Source organism: Cannabis sativa, chromosome 6 (genome assembly GCF_029168945.1).
Source record: "Cannabis sativa cultivar Pink pepper isolate KNU-18-1 chromosome 6, ASM2916894v1, whole genome shotgun sequence".
NCBI classification, from domain to species: Eukaryota; Viridiplantae; Streptophyta; class Magnoliopsida; order Rosales; family Cannabaceae; genus Cannabis; species Cannabis sativa.
This window is the reverse complement of record NC_083606.1, coordinates 20,122,884-20,138,330: the sequence shown is the minus strand read 5'-3', so window position 1 is coordinate 20,138,330 and position 15,447 is coordinate 20,122,884. Positions and strand designations below refer to the sequence as shown.

The following is a 15,447-nucleotide window of genomic DNA, read 5'->3' as shown; positions in this document are numbered from 1 at the left end:
ATGACCGGTTCGACCGATCAGGCTGACACTTGGTTGGTGGTTCCGTACTATTGACGTATCCCGTCGGTACAGGCTGGAGTATGACCGACGGCGGAGTATGACCGGTTCGACCGATCGAGGAGGATATAGTAACACATCGGTACGAAATTTGGAGTATGACCGACGGCGGAGTATGACCGGTTCGACCGATCAGGTTGTTACGTGTCAATAGTACCGTCCCTATGAACGTTCAGAACTCAGTACCATGTTGGACATGGCAGTAGTGGCTCAGTACCATGTTGGACATGGCAGTAGCGGGACTCAGTATCGTGTTGGACACGGCAGTTAGTATTATGTATGAGTATTATTATGCTTTTCTGACTGAGTCTGTCGACTCACAGATCTACGTTTATGTGTAGGTAAAGGCAAGGCTATAGCTGATGGACCGTGAGCGAGCTTATGAGATTGTACATGTCGGGGCGGTTAGGCCTGGAGCGTACGATCCTCGGGACAGCAAGGCTGAATTTTTGTAATTGGTCGTTAGACGACTTTTATTTTTATGTAATGGTTAAACAGTTGAAACTTTTTGTAAATGATTTTATAATCGGGATCCCGAGTCTTTTGTAATATGGTTTATAAGTTTAATTAAAAAGCAAAATTTTAATTAATCACGTTTTTCCATAAACCTCGTTGATTAGCAACGAGCTGCACAGTATGTTTAAAAATCACGTAATACGCCTAAGGTAGTTAGGGTGTTACAATAACCGAGCTTCCAATAAGTAGATCAAGAATTTAGCACTAAAATTCACTAACTTATTAATTCTTCGTTGAATCCATGCATAGAACTTAGAATTGCACTCTCAGTATATAGAATGCTCTATATGTTCCACCATATAGATGCATCATTAGTTATCCATTGTTATAATCCTAATGTGATCAATGATCCTCTATATGAATGATCTACACTGTAAAGGGATTAGATTACCGTTACACCCTACAATGTATTTTATCCTTAAAACACTTGACCCCGTATAAATAATATTTCAGCTTATGTGAAATGAGTACTCCACCATTTATTTTTGTTTGGTCAAGCTCGAAGGAGATCATCCTTTACTTACTATTCGCCAAATATAAGCTATAGATTCCATGTTTATGTTAGCACCCCCGATCAATTGCACTACCGTGTTCCCAAAATGTACGTATCACCCTGACCTAAAAGTAGGCTTAACTAAGAAATCAAAAAACACGAACAGCCTCTTGAGATCGAGCCTAACCATAACAGGATTAAGAACATTTGATCTAGGATCAACTAGGCGATATTGACTTGAATAGATATTACGATAAGTTTAATAAATCTAAGTCAAAGTTCGATATCGGTCCCTTCCGATGCATACTCTATGCATCCAACCTGAGCTTTACTTTAACCAATGCTCTGGAAAGAACATAGCACTTCTCCAAATGCAAGTAAACTCTGTTGTAGATTATCATATCAGTAAAACCCTGTGTCTGATAAATCTAGGAAACTTTATTCACATAGTCATGTTTACTTTCCAATGTGTTGACGACACAATAAACAGGATCAAGTATGTGAAAAGGGTTTCAGACGAATTCATACATTATGTACATATAATCATGAAATAAATCATATGAACCATGCAACATTAAATGTTATTTCTGATCTATATTAATAGGTAAATCTGATTATATTGAAATGAGTTTTATTTAGGGCATAAAACCCAACACATATAACAACGTTTAATTTTTTATCTAATTAAAAAAATCTCTCATTTTCTTATTATATGGGCTGAGATTGTTCTATTAGATAAAAATAAATTAAGAAAATAATTTACAGCAAAAGAAAAAAGATAAAAAAAACTTGAGTTGACTTAAATATTTTGTATATAAACATATTTCTAATATATTATAAGAAGAGATATATTTTTTTAATTAAGTAGCTAAATTAAGTATGTAAATTTATATTTTTCTTTTATTATTCGTTATTAGAATAAAATTAAATAGCTTAATATTTTTAAAATGGAAAATTTACATGTATGCACGTTTTTTGGTATTTATTATCAGTATTAACGTGGCTTTATTAATTATTAATATTACCGTACCGTTTTCTATTATTATTATTATTGATTTCGAATATTGATTTTTTTTTAAAGTTTGTTCGGACCTAAGATAGAATAGGGTGAATTTAATAGTTTGTAGTTTGTATACTTAATAGTTTTTTTTTTCACTTTTTTAGGATTTTATTTATGTATGTTTAAATGTATTTTTGATACTGTATATCATAGGTTTTTTTTCTTGTATATTATAAGGTTGTATACTGTATAATGTACTATAATTGTTTGCATCTGATTTATTTTATGATTAATATAATTTTGTTTGCTACTAATAAATACATGTCATTTTATATGATGTGATTTTGCAAAATCTTTCGTAGATTTATTTTTGAGGGGTTTTCAATATTATACTTAAAATTTATTTTATTTGTAAAAATACCTTTAAGAAAAGGGAAAATGGCGGCAAAACCTCCAATACTTTGGTTTTGGTTTCGCTAAACCCCCACAACCCAAATTTCTGCGGGTAAACCCCCAGAACCACTATTCTGTTATCAAAAACACACTTCCGTTCCCCTGATCCCGTTATGTGCCTACATGGCTCAATCCAAGTAAGCAGTAACTCGACACGTCATAAATTATTGTGACGTGGAAATAAAAATAATAGGATTAATGTTTTTTTTTTTTTGTTTAACTAATGGCTAATTACCCAAAATTAAAAGACAAAACATTAAAAGAAAAAAAAACAGATTAAATTCAAAAGACACATTTAATAAACCAAAAGACACCATTAATTATCTAAAAGACACACATTAAATTCAAGTAGTAACGGTACAAAAATTAAAACTAAGTTATACTGTAAATGAAAACCAAAAACGCAAACACTCTAGAGTAATCGAAGGAACCCCAAGAACAGTGAACCCAGAAATTACCACCATTGTCGTGAGAACAAAACCCAGAAATCGAACAACACCCAGCCCATAAAATCGTTGTGAAGAAAGCACGCAGGAGGGACACTCGAAACCCAGGCAGGCGAGGTTGAGATTCATCATCGTCGTCTGAAATCGAAGGCAACCCAGAAGATTGAAGGTTTTTGTAATGGCGTTTCGTCGTCGAGGTGAAGAAGATCCTCCGCCCGACTACAGTAAGTCCCAGATGCATATTTTCTAGGGTTTTTTGTGTTTTCAAAAAATGTTGGTGTTGTTTGGGTGAATGCGAGTAGAATTAGTTAATGGGGGGGTTTTTATACAATTTTTTTTTTCAGTGGGTAGTAGCTTTAATTGCTTGTGGTCCTATACAGTCGTTGGATATGATATTAAAGTGAAAGGTTTGAAATTATTGCAGAAAACAGAGTAGTCAAAGGCTGTTGGGAATCTTTGGTTGTTGTTTTCTTCAATGGGAACATTTGCACATGTCTTTTGTCTATTTCCCTTTATATTATTCCATGTCTGTTTGTTGGCATTGGGGGATGAATTGCTTTTGGGGGTTAATAGCTTTTGGGGGTTAATTTCCTTTGGGGGGTTATTGGCTGTTGGGGGTTAATTGATATTGGGGATTTTGTGAAACTGATTGGAAAGTTTGATTAGTTTTACCAATAAGCTGAACTGTGTACTTATAATTACATATTAACTTTGCAAGTTTGAATTTGGAAAATTTCACTGTGAAATTTTTCCATGGTGGGTATTGGTTCACCCAAGGTGGCAATCGGCAGTATGAGAATGGCAGAATTGCCTATTTTGATTTCTGTAATTTCAATGGATTCAGCAGGCTCCACCTTGAAGAAATGACTCGGGTATTGGGATACATATTCCCTTTTGGTTTTCTGTTTAGGCCAAAAGGGAAGAGCTTGAATATGGGGTTTAGGGTTGTTGGTGAAAGTGAAGTTATGTTGATCTTGGATGATTTGAGGGGTAGAAATTACAGGGAGGCCAACATATATTTGCTATTGTCAGATCCAGTTTTTGCAGTTAAATGGAGACTGGACGAGGAGGCAGTAAGGCATGTCCCCCAACCTGAGGCTGCAAAATTGGACAAATGCATTCTGGAGGAGTTGCCATCTGACAGTGAGTTAGTACCAGATGTAGTTGTAAATCCGAGAGGCCATCATGATCCTAATGATGCATTCTACAACAAGTTTGTGCGATGGGGTGATTTAGCAGCACAATGGATTGATGAAGAGGTAGATTCTCGAGAGTGCAGCCCTCAACCAGGTAATACTGTGCCTGAGACAATTGATATTTCATCCTCCTCATCATCAGAATATGAGGAAGATGATGATGCTACTACTGATGATGGTGATGATGATGATGATTCTGCTGATGATGATGGAGATGAGGATGATGGTGGTGATGATGATGGAGATGAGGATGATGGTGGTGATGATGATGGAGATAATGAAGATGATGAAGGTGATGAAGGAGATGGGGAAGTTGATGATCGTGGAGATCCACCTGATGATCAGAATATATCTGAAATCATGGACTGGGCTGAGGAGACATTTGGGCATTTGGATGATGATGGAGGCCTACCAACATATCCAATGCCATTGCAGCAAATCCCCCCACAAAGCCCCCCTCGGCTAGATGTGGCACCAGCAGCTCAAGTTAGTGTATACAATTGGCATTTTGTTGGCTCTATATTGTTGATGGGTTGGCTCTGTTTTGTTAGCATGTGTCTAATTTTTTATTTTCTTTTTGTGTACAGGGTAATGATGGTTCAACAAGGTCTCCAGAGGTGGAGATCACTGGTTATAAAGAGGTTGAAGAATCTCCCCGAGCTAGAAGACTTAGGCAGAGGAGGAGGTTGAGATTCAGTGCTCAATCACAACCACAACCCCACACTCAACCAGAACCCAACATAGAACCTCAAACCATACTCCCAACACCCCAACCAGAACCACAAACTGATCCCCATCCAGAAACTGAACCCTATCCAGAAATTGAAACCCAACCAAATTTTGAACCCCACCCTGAAGTAGAAGAATCTGTAAGAGGTAGAAGACTTAGGCAGAGGAGGAACTACCAATTCCCCCATACTGAAACCCAACCAGAAACACAACAACAACCTGAACCAGAAATTTTAACCCAACCTGAATATGAGTTTCCCTCACAGTCTACCCAACCTGACCCTCTAACCCAACCAGAAACTCACTTTGAACCACAAACCCAACCATAAACTCACTCTGAACCACAAACCCAAGCAGAAGCTGATTTTGTCTTGCATGAGGAGGAATACCGTGGTGAGCCAGAAGTTGAGAGGCATGGCTACACTCAACCTGACAGCTGTGATTGGTGGGGGAGGCACACTGAATTGGTTCCTGATGCCCTCTGTGAAGATGAAGGTGACATTGGCGAAGAAACTGAAATGGGCAGTGTTCATAGTGATGAAGAAAATGAAAGTGCAGGACCATATAAGTTGCCATATAATCCAGACACAAATCTGGAGAACTTGGAGTGGAACCCATACATGGAGTTTGCATCCATAGAAGTGCTGAGAAAGACAATCAGAGCATATTTCATCCATCAAAACAAGGAGTACATTCTGAAGGCTAATGACTCCAAGAAGTTTAGGGTGAAATGTAGTGCTAAAGGATGTCCTTGGATGCTGTATGCATATGTGAAGCAAGATGGGAAAACATTCAGGGTAAACAAATGTAAACCCAATCATGAGAAATGTGGCATTGTTTTGGAAAATAGACATATTACTTCACAATGGCTAGCAGAACAATTCAGAGACACATTCAGAATACATCCAAATATTGAGTACAAGTCCTTCTTGGAGATAGTCAAAGATACAAAGTATTCTAAGGTTACTACCACCAAGTTTTATAGGGCAAAACACATAGCAAAGGCAGAGTTAGAAGGCACAGTGACTGAGCAGTATGCAATCTTGGAGGATTACTTCAACCAACTATTGCAGACCAATCCAGGTAGCACTGCCAAAATTAAGTGTGAGATGCAAGGTGATAAAAGAATATTCCAAAGGTGCTATGTCTGTCTAAATGCTTCCAAGGAAGGGTTTAAAAATGGTTGTAGGCCATTCATAGGACTTGATGGGTGCTTTTTGAAGGGGTTTTGTAAAGGAATACTGCTAGCTGCTATTGGAATTGATGCAGCAAATTCTATATTTCGAATAGCCTATGCAGTCACTGAGAAAGAGACAACCAGCAGCTGGACATGGTTCTTAGAATTGTTAAGAGATGACTTGAGTCCCATTGAGCCAAACTCATTCACTTTTATGAGTGACAGATAGAAGGGGCTTCAAAATGCAGTTCTAAACATTTTCAAGAGCCCAGATAGCAGGTTCTGTGTCAGACATATGCATGGGAATTTCAAGAATGAGTTCCCTGGACTACTGCTGAAGCAACTGCTATGGAATGCAGCAAGATCCACCATTGAAGCAGATTTTGATAGGAGAATGGAAGAGATTAAGAAGGTGAATGTGAATGCATACAACTGGCTGGCAGCAAAGCAACCATCAGAATGGACCAAATCACATTTCAAAGAGGGGGTGAAATGTGATATGCTGCTAAACAATATCTGTGAAAGCTTCAACAATGCAATTCTTGATGCTAGGGACAAACCAATTATTTCTCTATTGGAGTCCATTAGGTAATTTCTTATTTTAATCCTAATTAAATTTGACTTGGATATGTCTGCTAGGAAGTTTACATGAGTTTCACTGTATTTGTTTCAATTTTGGTCTTATTAATATGAGTTTTACTGTATTTGTTGGCTGATTTAATTCAAAACCCCCATGTTGCACTTATTTTCAACATTGATTTGTTACTTTTCAGGTATTGGCTTATGTGTCGTTTTTACAAAAAAAGGGAGAGTATATCAAAATGAAAAGGCCCTATACACAACAACATTGTCAAAATCACCACTAAGCTAACAGAGGTTGCTAAACGATGTGTCCTAACAAGGGCAAATGCAACTATGTTCCAAATTCAAATGAATCCAGGAGGTGGTTTCACTGTCGATCTATAGGGGAAAACATGCACATGTAGGGGATTCCAGTTGATAGGCATTCCATGTGGACATACCTTAGCTGCAATCTGGTTTTGCAACCATCAATCCCATGCTTATATTCACCCTTGGTACAAGATGGAGGCCTTCAAGAAGACTTATGAACACACAGTTTACCCTGTGCCAAGCCCTGATAAGTGGCCCAAAACAGGTCGAAATCCAATCTTCCCCCCAGGTGCAAACATTTTGCCAGGCAGACCAAAGAAAAAGTGAAGAAGAGATGTTGATGAGCCACCCCCTCCAAATTGCACAAAGACAAGGAGAACTGGTGCAATTATGCATTGTAGCAAATGCAAGAAACCTGGACACAGTAAGAGGACTTGCAAGAATGATGCAGCACCTGCTCCTACTCCTCCAACTCAGGTAACAATTTTTTGCTGCATTCTTAGTATACATATGTCATTTGGATCCTTATGTCAATAAAATAACAGTGATTGTTTTTGTTTAGGGCCAAAAGAATAAGGGGGGCAGGCCACAATTACAAAATCCAAACAAGGAAACATTGAAGAGAAGGAAAAGAAGAGAAATGGAAAAAGCAAGGAAGGCTAGGCAGGCTGCAGAAGGTGGTGGACCTGGGTCAGCTGAGGCTGGAGGGTCTAATACATAGGATGGAGCAGTGGCTTGTTGTAGCATCTTGTGCACAAACTGTTGTATTTTGAATTAGTGCACATGATGCTTACTTTTGACACAAACACTTTAGTGTTTAGGGCTTTAGAGTTTAGTTTTTTGAACTGCTATTGTTGCACATTATGTGCTGTGTCTCAATTAGTGCACATAATGCTTACATTTTGACACAAACTCTTTAGTGTTTAGGCCTTTTAATTTCTGTTTTTTGTGGATGCTATTAGTGGACAATTTGTAGTAATACAAGACTCAAAGCAAATTTTGCTTTGAACTAATTTAAAGTAGAACATCTTTCATTGATAAACAAAAGTTACAATTATAACAATTACTTGCTCATGCTCTAAGTACAAACAACAAAATACATATTGCAATACATATTACAAGGTAACTAATACATCCACTCCTTTGACATTTACAGGTATGACTTCTATTTATGGATTCATCAATGGTGGGAGTGTTGTCATCAAAACTCTCCACAACTTCATTTCTGTCTTTGCAGGTCATTGACTTCTCAACAGTTTAAGAATGCTCTTGGTTAGTCACAACATTGTCAACACCTTCAGATGATAGCATAGAAACTTCTCTCTCCAGATTTCGAATTCTCCTTAGCAGCCCAGGAATCACATCCTTCGATCGTTGACAAATGGGTGGGTCGTACCACATCCAAAAGCCACACCCTTCTACTTCCTGCCACAACCAGGAGCACTCGTGAACAGAAGGAAAGAATGAGACATAAGAAAATAAAAATTAGGGCAAAAAATCTCACATCATGGCATGGGCATCTATTGAACCTTCGTCCAGGATTCCTACTTGTCCAGGATGTTATCATTTGTGCAACTCGAGGGGGACGACATTCGCAGTACTGAGGCCCCGCAGACATTTTTTTTCTAGTTTGTGGTCTTCAGCTTCGACAATGGAGGACAGGTACCCAATACTTTCACTTTTCTTTCTCTTCTCTTCTCTTCTCTTCTCTTCGACAATGGGGTTTGAGGATTTTCCCTCCTTTGCAAACCCAGATCTTCGTGACTAAGAAAATATAGATCTGGGTTTGGAGGATTTTAATTTAAATATCTGTTTTTTTTTTCTTTTAATCTTGGGTAATTAGCCATTAGTTAAACCAAACAAAAAAAAAAAACATTAATCCTATTATTTTTATTTCCACGTCACAATAATTTATGACGTGTCGAGCTGCTGCTTACTTGGATTGAGCCACGTAGGCACATAACGGGGTCAGGGGAACGGAAGTGTGTTTTTGATAACAGAATAGTGGTTCTGGGAGTTTACCCGCAGAAATTTGGGTTGTGGGGGTTTAGCGAAACCAAAACCAAAGTATTGGGGGTTTTGCCGCCATTTTCCCTTAAGAAAATTATTTGCACAAATACTGTTGTGCCACATCAGCATATATACCAAAATTCAAAATAATTACCGAAAATAGAAAAAACTGAAAAAATCTCTTTTCCAGATTTTTTTACTTTTTAGGAGTTTTGTGAAAAGCAACTATTTAATTACTTTTGATGTGAATAAGATATCAATTAGTTACTTTTTTATTAAAAAAATTATTTTAGAATTTTACACATATATAAATAATAAAATAATTATTTTAATATGTGAGAAACATACATTTTTCTATCACTAAAAAAGACGACTAATATTAAAAGAAACTTTTTTGTTTCTTTATTAAAATAGTTTTGTAAAAAAAAATTATTTTGTAATGTTTAAATATAAAAATAAAAAAAAATATATATTTTTTTAGTAACTTATTAAATTGTTTGATACATTAGATTTTATTTAAATTTAAATATTGTTTATTCATTTATCAATAAAATATAAAAAACAAAATACTTTTAGTAACTTATGAAGTTAGTTGATATATACTAATTCAAAAATTATTACTTATTAGTTAACTAAATATTAAAGGTTAACTAAATATTAAGAAAGTAAAATATTACTTTTGATTTTGGTCATCTTCTTCGATAATGGTAAAAAATATATGCTTCTCGCATATTCAAATGGTCACATTAAAGAGTAAATTGCAGTGATGTAATTTTTTAGACCAAAAAATTAGATATGTAGTAAAAAAAACTTTTTAAATTAAAAAAATAAAATAAAAAGAGAAATCTTTAAAAATAAATTATTTTTTAATAATATTATTTTTTTTTAACATATGTGTGGAAAAAAAAAATAATAATTTGATGGCATGAGAAAAGAAGAGAAAATAAGAGTATAATTATATATATGATGATATGTCATATATTGAGAGAGAAAAAAAATGGTCAATACACATGAGAAGGAGAAAATTAGTGTCCAAAAAAAAAATGAAAAAAAAAAAGTAAAGAATGTGCGTCAGTGTAATATTAAAGAAAACATATGCATTTTTATAGGTATACCTATTACAATAAAATTAAAAGAAAAAAGGTATATGTGCCAATTAATTGAATAACAATATTGTGGCAATTAATTTCAAATTTTGGTTGTTAGATGTAATTTTTTCTTTATTTTTTTTTATTTTTGAAAATTTTATTTGAGCGGTTGTTATTTTGATACAGTATACTTTAGGGTTTTTTATTTTTTATTTTTTTAAAAAAATGTGTTTGTATATTACATAGGACTGTTATATATGTGCATTTTTCATATGATTAAGATATATTTTCATTTTTAGTATTTTTTGAAAAAAAAATTGTTGGAGTATATTTTTGTATCTGTATTTGTTTTTGAATTTTAATATGATTTTGATTCTGTATGCTTAATAGTTTTTTTTTGTCTTTATTTTTTTAGAATTTTATTGATGCTTATTCAAATGCGTTTTTGATAGGGAAATTTGATCTTTCATGCTTCAAAATAACACATGGTGTTATTTTGACCCAAAAAATTACACATTGTATAAATATGCCTATTTTGTCATGGGAACCCCAAAATGCCCTCCCTATCTAACAGCCTCCCCTTCTCTCTCTTTTCCTCTCGTTTGATCTCTCTCTCTACTCGCACTCTCTCTCTTTCACTTTCTCTCTCTTTCTCATTTGCTCTCTCTCTCTCTCTCTCTCTCTCTCTCTCTCTCTCTCTCTCTCTCTCTCTCTCTCTCTCTCTCTCTCTCTCTCTCTCTCTCTCTCTCTCTCTATATCACTGCCTACTGCCGCCGGCTGCCACCACCACCACCACCAACTGAACGTCTCGGCCAGCCTACACCTTCACCATTTTCAACCTCAAGGTCAACCACACTCAACAAAGCAATGGGTAAGTGTTTTTCTTAGTAAATAGTGTTATTTTTTGTTATATTGTATAGATCTGAACGTTGTTAGTTGTAATTTGTGTCATTTGTGTCCTTCAAATAGAGGTAGAGTGTGGTCCGAACAGTCTGTGGTTTTCTGGGTTTTTTCATTTTTGTGCGATTTTATGCGACTTTATACGATTCTTTGTGCGATTTCATGAGAAATCTGAGGTTAGGGATGACATGATTAATTTTGGCGACATTGTACGATGGTTATGCGATTATGTGCAATTTTTTATGTTAGGCGATTTGTGTGCGACTTGTTGTGCAGCATTATGCGATTTTGTCATCTATGTGTTCTTGTGCGACTTTATGTGATATTGTCCCTTGTCTGTGCGATTATTGTGCGACTTCATACTTCAACATATTATTGTTGTATTAGGCGACGTTGTGCGACCTCTGTAGTACCTTGTGCGATGTATGTGCGATATTGTATGCTAATTTTTTCTGTGTTTTTCTTTGTATTTTTCTGTGGGACAGATTCATCTGTATTTGTGCCTGTGTTGTATGATGGCGTTTGGACTGTGGAGGGTTTCAACTGGGTATTTGATTCCTCAAAAAGTAAGACATTGATATTGGACGTTGAGTGTACACTGAAAAAGTTGCGTGAAGTTTTGCATGAAGAGTTGGAGGTGGACCCCTTGGTGTATGAATTGAAGTTAGAAGTTATTTACATGTACATGAAAGGCACTAAGTTTCCACCTGAGGTTTTAGTGAAAGATAGTCAACTACGAGTGTTCTTGAGCATGAAGGCAAAAATGAGTGTGGACAACTTGTTGCCACTATTTGTGACAAAGGTGAAGAAGAATGTGAATTTGGAGCAGACTCCCCGAAATGTAACCCCTAGAAGTGTTGTTGGGACCTTTGTCCCAGAAACTGATATGGGGGTTGGTTTGGACGAGCAAGTTGGCACTAATGTAGATGATGAGAGAGTGGGTATCGAATTTCATCATTCAGATGAGTTCGATGCTCCCTTTTACAACAATGATCCTGTGGTTGATTTGGGTGTGGATGATGATGTGGCTACAGATGTACCTCCCCTGAGGATGGAACTAACTCCAAGCAACCAAGTAGAGCGACAAAGAAGACCCCCCCGTAGTGAGAATTACCAAACACCAGGAACTAGTAGCAGTCGGCCAGGTCCTTCTGATAGTGCTCCTGTATCTGAATTTGAAGTTTCTACTAAATTCAAACCTCTTGTGTGGACAAGGGAAGACATAGAGGAAAATAATGTGTATACAACATCTCTTAGTGGTACGCCTTCAGGGGAGATATATCTTGGCAAGTTGTACAAAAACAAGGAAGAATTGAAGAATGTAGTTGGTAGGTATGCACTGAAAAATAATTTTGAGTGGATGGTAAGTAAGTCTGGCACTGATGTGTTTTACGTTACTTGTAAGGATGAAAATTGTAAATGGAGATTAAGGGGGAAGAAGAAGGCACTTTGTGACATGTTTGAGGTTACTGTGTTTCACAACGAACACACATGTCACTTGGATTCTAGACATTCTGATCACCGGCAAGCAGCACCGTGGGTCATTGGTCACATTATTAAGAACAAGTACACATCTGATGGATCTAACTACAAAGCAAAAGACATACAGAGGGATATGTTTGATGAATATGGCATCAAGATGAGTTATGAGAAAGCTTGGAGATGTAGAGAGAAGGCAGTTATGTACAAGAGGGGTACTCCAGCAGAATCTTATACGGAATTATATGGTTACTTCTACATGCTGGAACAGAAGAATCCAGGCACTATTACTAACATTGTCAGCGAGGATAACCGGTTCAAGTACTGTTTCTGGTCACTCGATGCTTGTAGGAAGGGATTTAAGTATTGTCGTCCTGTGATTAGTATCGACGGAACATTCTTGAAGACGAAGTATGGAGAAACACTGTTAGTTGCTATTGCGTACGATGCAAACAACCAATTGTTTCCGGTAGCCTTTGCAATTGTTGACAGTGAGAATCATGACTCTTGGAAGTATTTCCTGCGGAAGTTGAAGGAAGCCATTGGTGAGGTTGAAAATCTTATGTTCATATCGGATAGGCATCAAAGCATTGAACATGCTGTTGATGTTGTTTTCCCAGAAGCATGCCACTGTGCATGCTTCAAGCATATTACTATGAATGTCAATCACAAGTTTAAGACTGATGTATGCAACAAGCAAATATGGCTTGCAGCTTACGCATGGAACAAGACGGAATGTGATAGGCATTTTGAGGTGCTGAAACAGATGGACCCTGCCATTGCTACATACGTCGAGCAAATAGGGTTTGAAAAGTGGGCTCGTCCTTATTGTCCAGGCGATCGGTACAACATAATGACAAGCAACGCTGCCAAAAGCTTCAACAAGGTGACAGAAGAATTCAGAAAATATCCAGTAACTATTTTCGTTGACTTCATCAGGTTCACACTTCAAAATTGGTTTGCTTCTCGTCTCGAAAAGGCTAGTAAGTGCGCTACTCCTTTGGCTACTACTTTTGAAAATGATTTAAAGGATCAACACAAAGATGGTATGTTCAGGAGTGTCCTTCGTAATGGTGCCTAATTGTTCAACGTTGGTACGAGTCCTCAAGGTGAGAGAGGTGGTGATGTGAACTTAGTGGAGAGAACATGCACTTGCGGACTTTTCCAAACGCTCAAAATCCCTTGTCCCCATGCATGTGCTGCAGCAGTTAGTCAGAATGTGAGCGTGTACACACTTTGCTCTCCATATTACACTAAAGAAACGTGGAAGAAGACCTACGATGCCACAATTAATATTGTTGGCGAGGAGGATGAGTGGGTACTACCGGAACATATCAAGAACATAAGAATCGGGGTACCAGTGGAGAAAAAACCAGTAGGTCGGCCTAGGAAGAGCAATGCAGGTAGAAGACCCACGAAGCGTCGACCGTCTAGTGGTCAGGTGGTAGTGGAACCTCGTCATTGTTCGCTATGTCACGGTTCAGGGTACAACAGAGCTACATGCAAAGCTCGAGTTTGAACTATTTCTCTAATATTTAAATGAATATGTGTTGTATTGCTGGTTGTTGGATATTGTGCTTTTTTCTCCTAGATTAATACTTTTTTGGTTTGTTTACTGATTTTTAGGCGACATTATGCGATTACTGTGCGATTTGTAACTGATAGGAGCTTGTTTTTAGTTTGTTTTGTATTTTTTGGCGATATCCTGCGATTATTGTGCGATTTTTGTGCGACGTTAACTGACAGGATCTTGTTTTTGGTTGCTCGGTTCTGTATTTTTTGGCGATATTTTTGCGATTATGGTGCGATTTTGTGCGATATTAACTGACAGGATCCTGTTTTTGAGTTTGCTTTGGTTCTGTATTTTTTGGCGACATTGTGCGATTATAGTGCGATTTTTCTGCGATGTGAACTAATCTAGATTTGTTAGTTTGTGTATTTTGGCGATATTATGCGATGAATGTGCGATTTTGATGCGATTCTTAGCGAAATAATTTTTCAAGAAGTCATCATTTCACAATATTTATCAAAAATTTAAAAAAGAAATAAATTGATACAAGCAACAATTTAAATAGCTTTAAATTTACTTGTTATATATAATTTTGGTGAGATTATAATACAATTACAAAAGGGGAGTTTATGTGTACAAGATTAACATTGCAAAAACCTACAAAAAACTACCACGTTAAGTTCTGGTAAAATAGGTCCACACACCACCTATGTCTAAAGGTGAGCATGTTATCATCATGCACATGCTCCAACGACCGATCCAGCATCAAGTGCTCAATGTGCTCCATGGCATACATTCCACAATTGCCACTAAAAAAAAAACTAAATATTAGCAACAATTAAGTTAAGTAATTCATAATGGAGTGCAAAATTAAATAAATTACTCAAAATATACAAAAGAAAAAGAGATTCACCTGCTCTTCGTTTGTGGTACAACCTCCGAGGTAGCTCGTCTATAATGGAGGGGTAGGAGCTGACTGAGATCGCCCAACTCCACCGGATGTACATAATTGTTGTATTGGAAATAACCGCTATCTCGAATTAGATTTGCAAAGAGCTCGCTATAAGGCTTCAAATATGACTCCATGGCTGCCTCAACGGTGGCACCGATATCAGAATCATATACAATGATCTCCCAGTTCTCGATATCCACCTCAACTGCCACCCAGTGGCGCTCTTTGGGAAGGTGCAACACAAAGTATATGTACTCCTGCTTCTCCCAACATGGCAAGTATCTGTGCGGTATCCCCTGCACGTAACTCATAACGCCCTCATCCCATTTCATCTTGCTCTTGTCACCCTCATACATATTCCAAAATATGGAAAAGAACTGTGGAGCAGATGTGTCCAAAACTACACCTTTTCGAGTGTAGACTTCTGGGTACAGGGTCCGTCTTCTCCTCAATAAGTGCGCCATGGCATCAATTTGCTGTGTTCCAAAAGAAAACAGTAAGAAAGAAATCGCATAAAAGTCGCACAACAAATCGCAGGAAATCGCACAAA

At 37.0% G+C, this 15,447-nt stretch overlaps 1 protein-coding gene across 1 annotated transcript; it reads right to left on the bottom strand.

Moving 5' to 3' along the window:
- Nucleotides 1-14,509: 14,509 nt before the first annotated feature.
- LOC133039076 (uncharacterized) lies at nt 14,510-15,209 on the bottom strand. The gene is made up of 2 exons (XM_061117877.1): nt 14,859-15,209; nt 14,510-14,754 (listed from the first exon to the last, which is right to left on the bottom strand). The coding sequence occupies exons 1-2, from the start codon at nt 15,206-15,208 to the stop codon at nt 14,613-14,615; spliced, it is 492 nt and encodes a 163-aa protein (XP_060973860.1). The 5' UTR covers nt 15,209; the 3' UTR covers nt 14,510-14,612.
- Nucleotides 15,210-15,447: the final 238 nt, after the last annotated feature.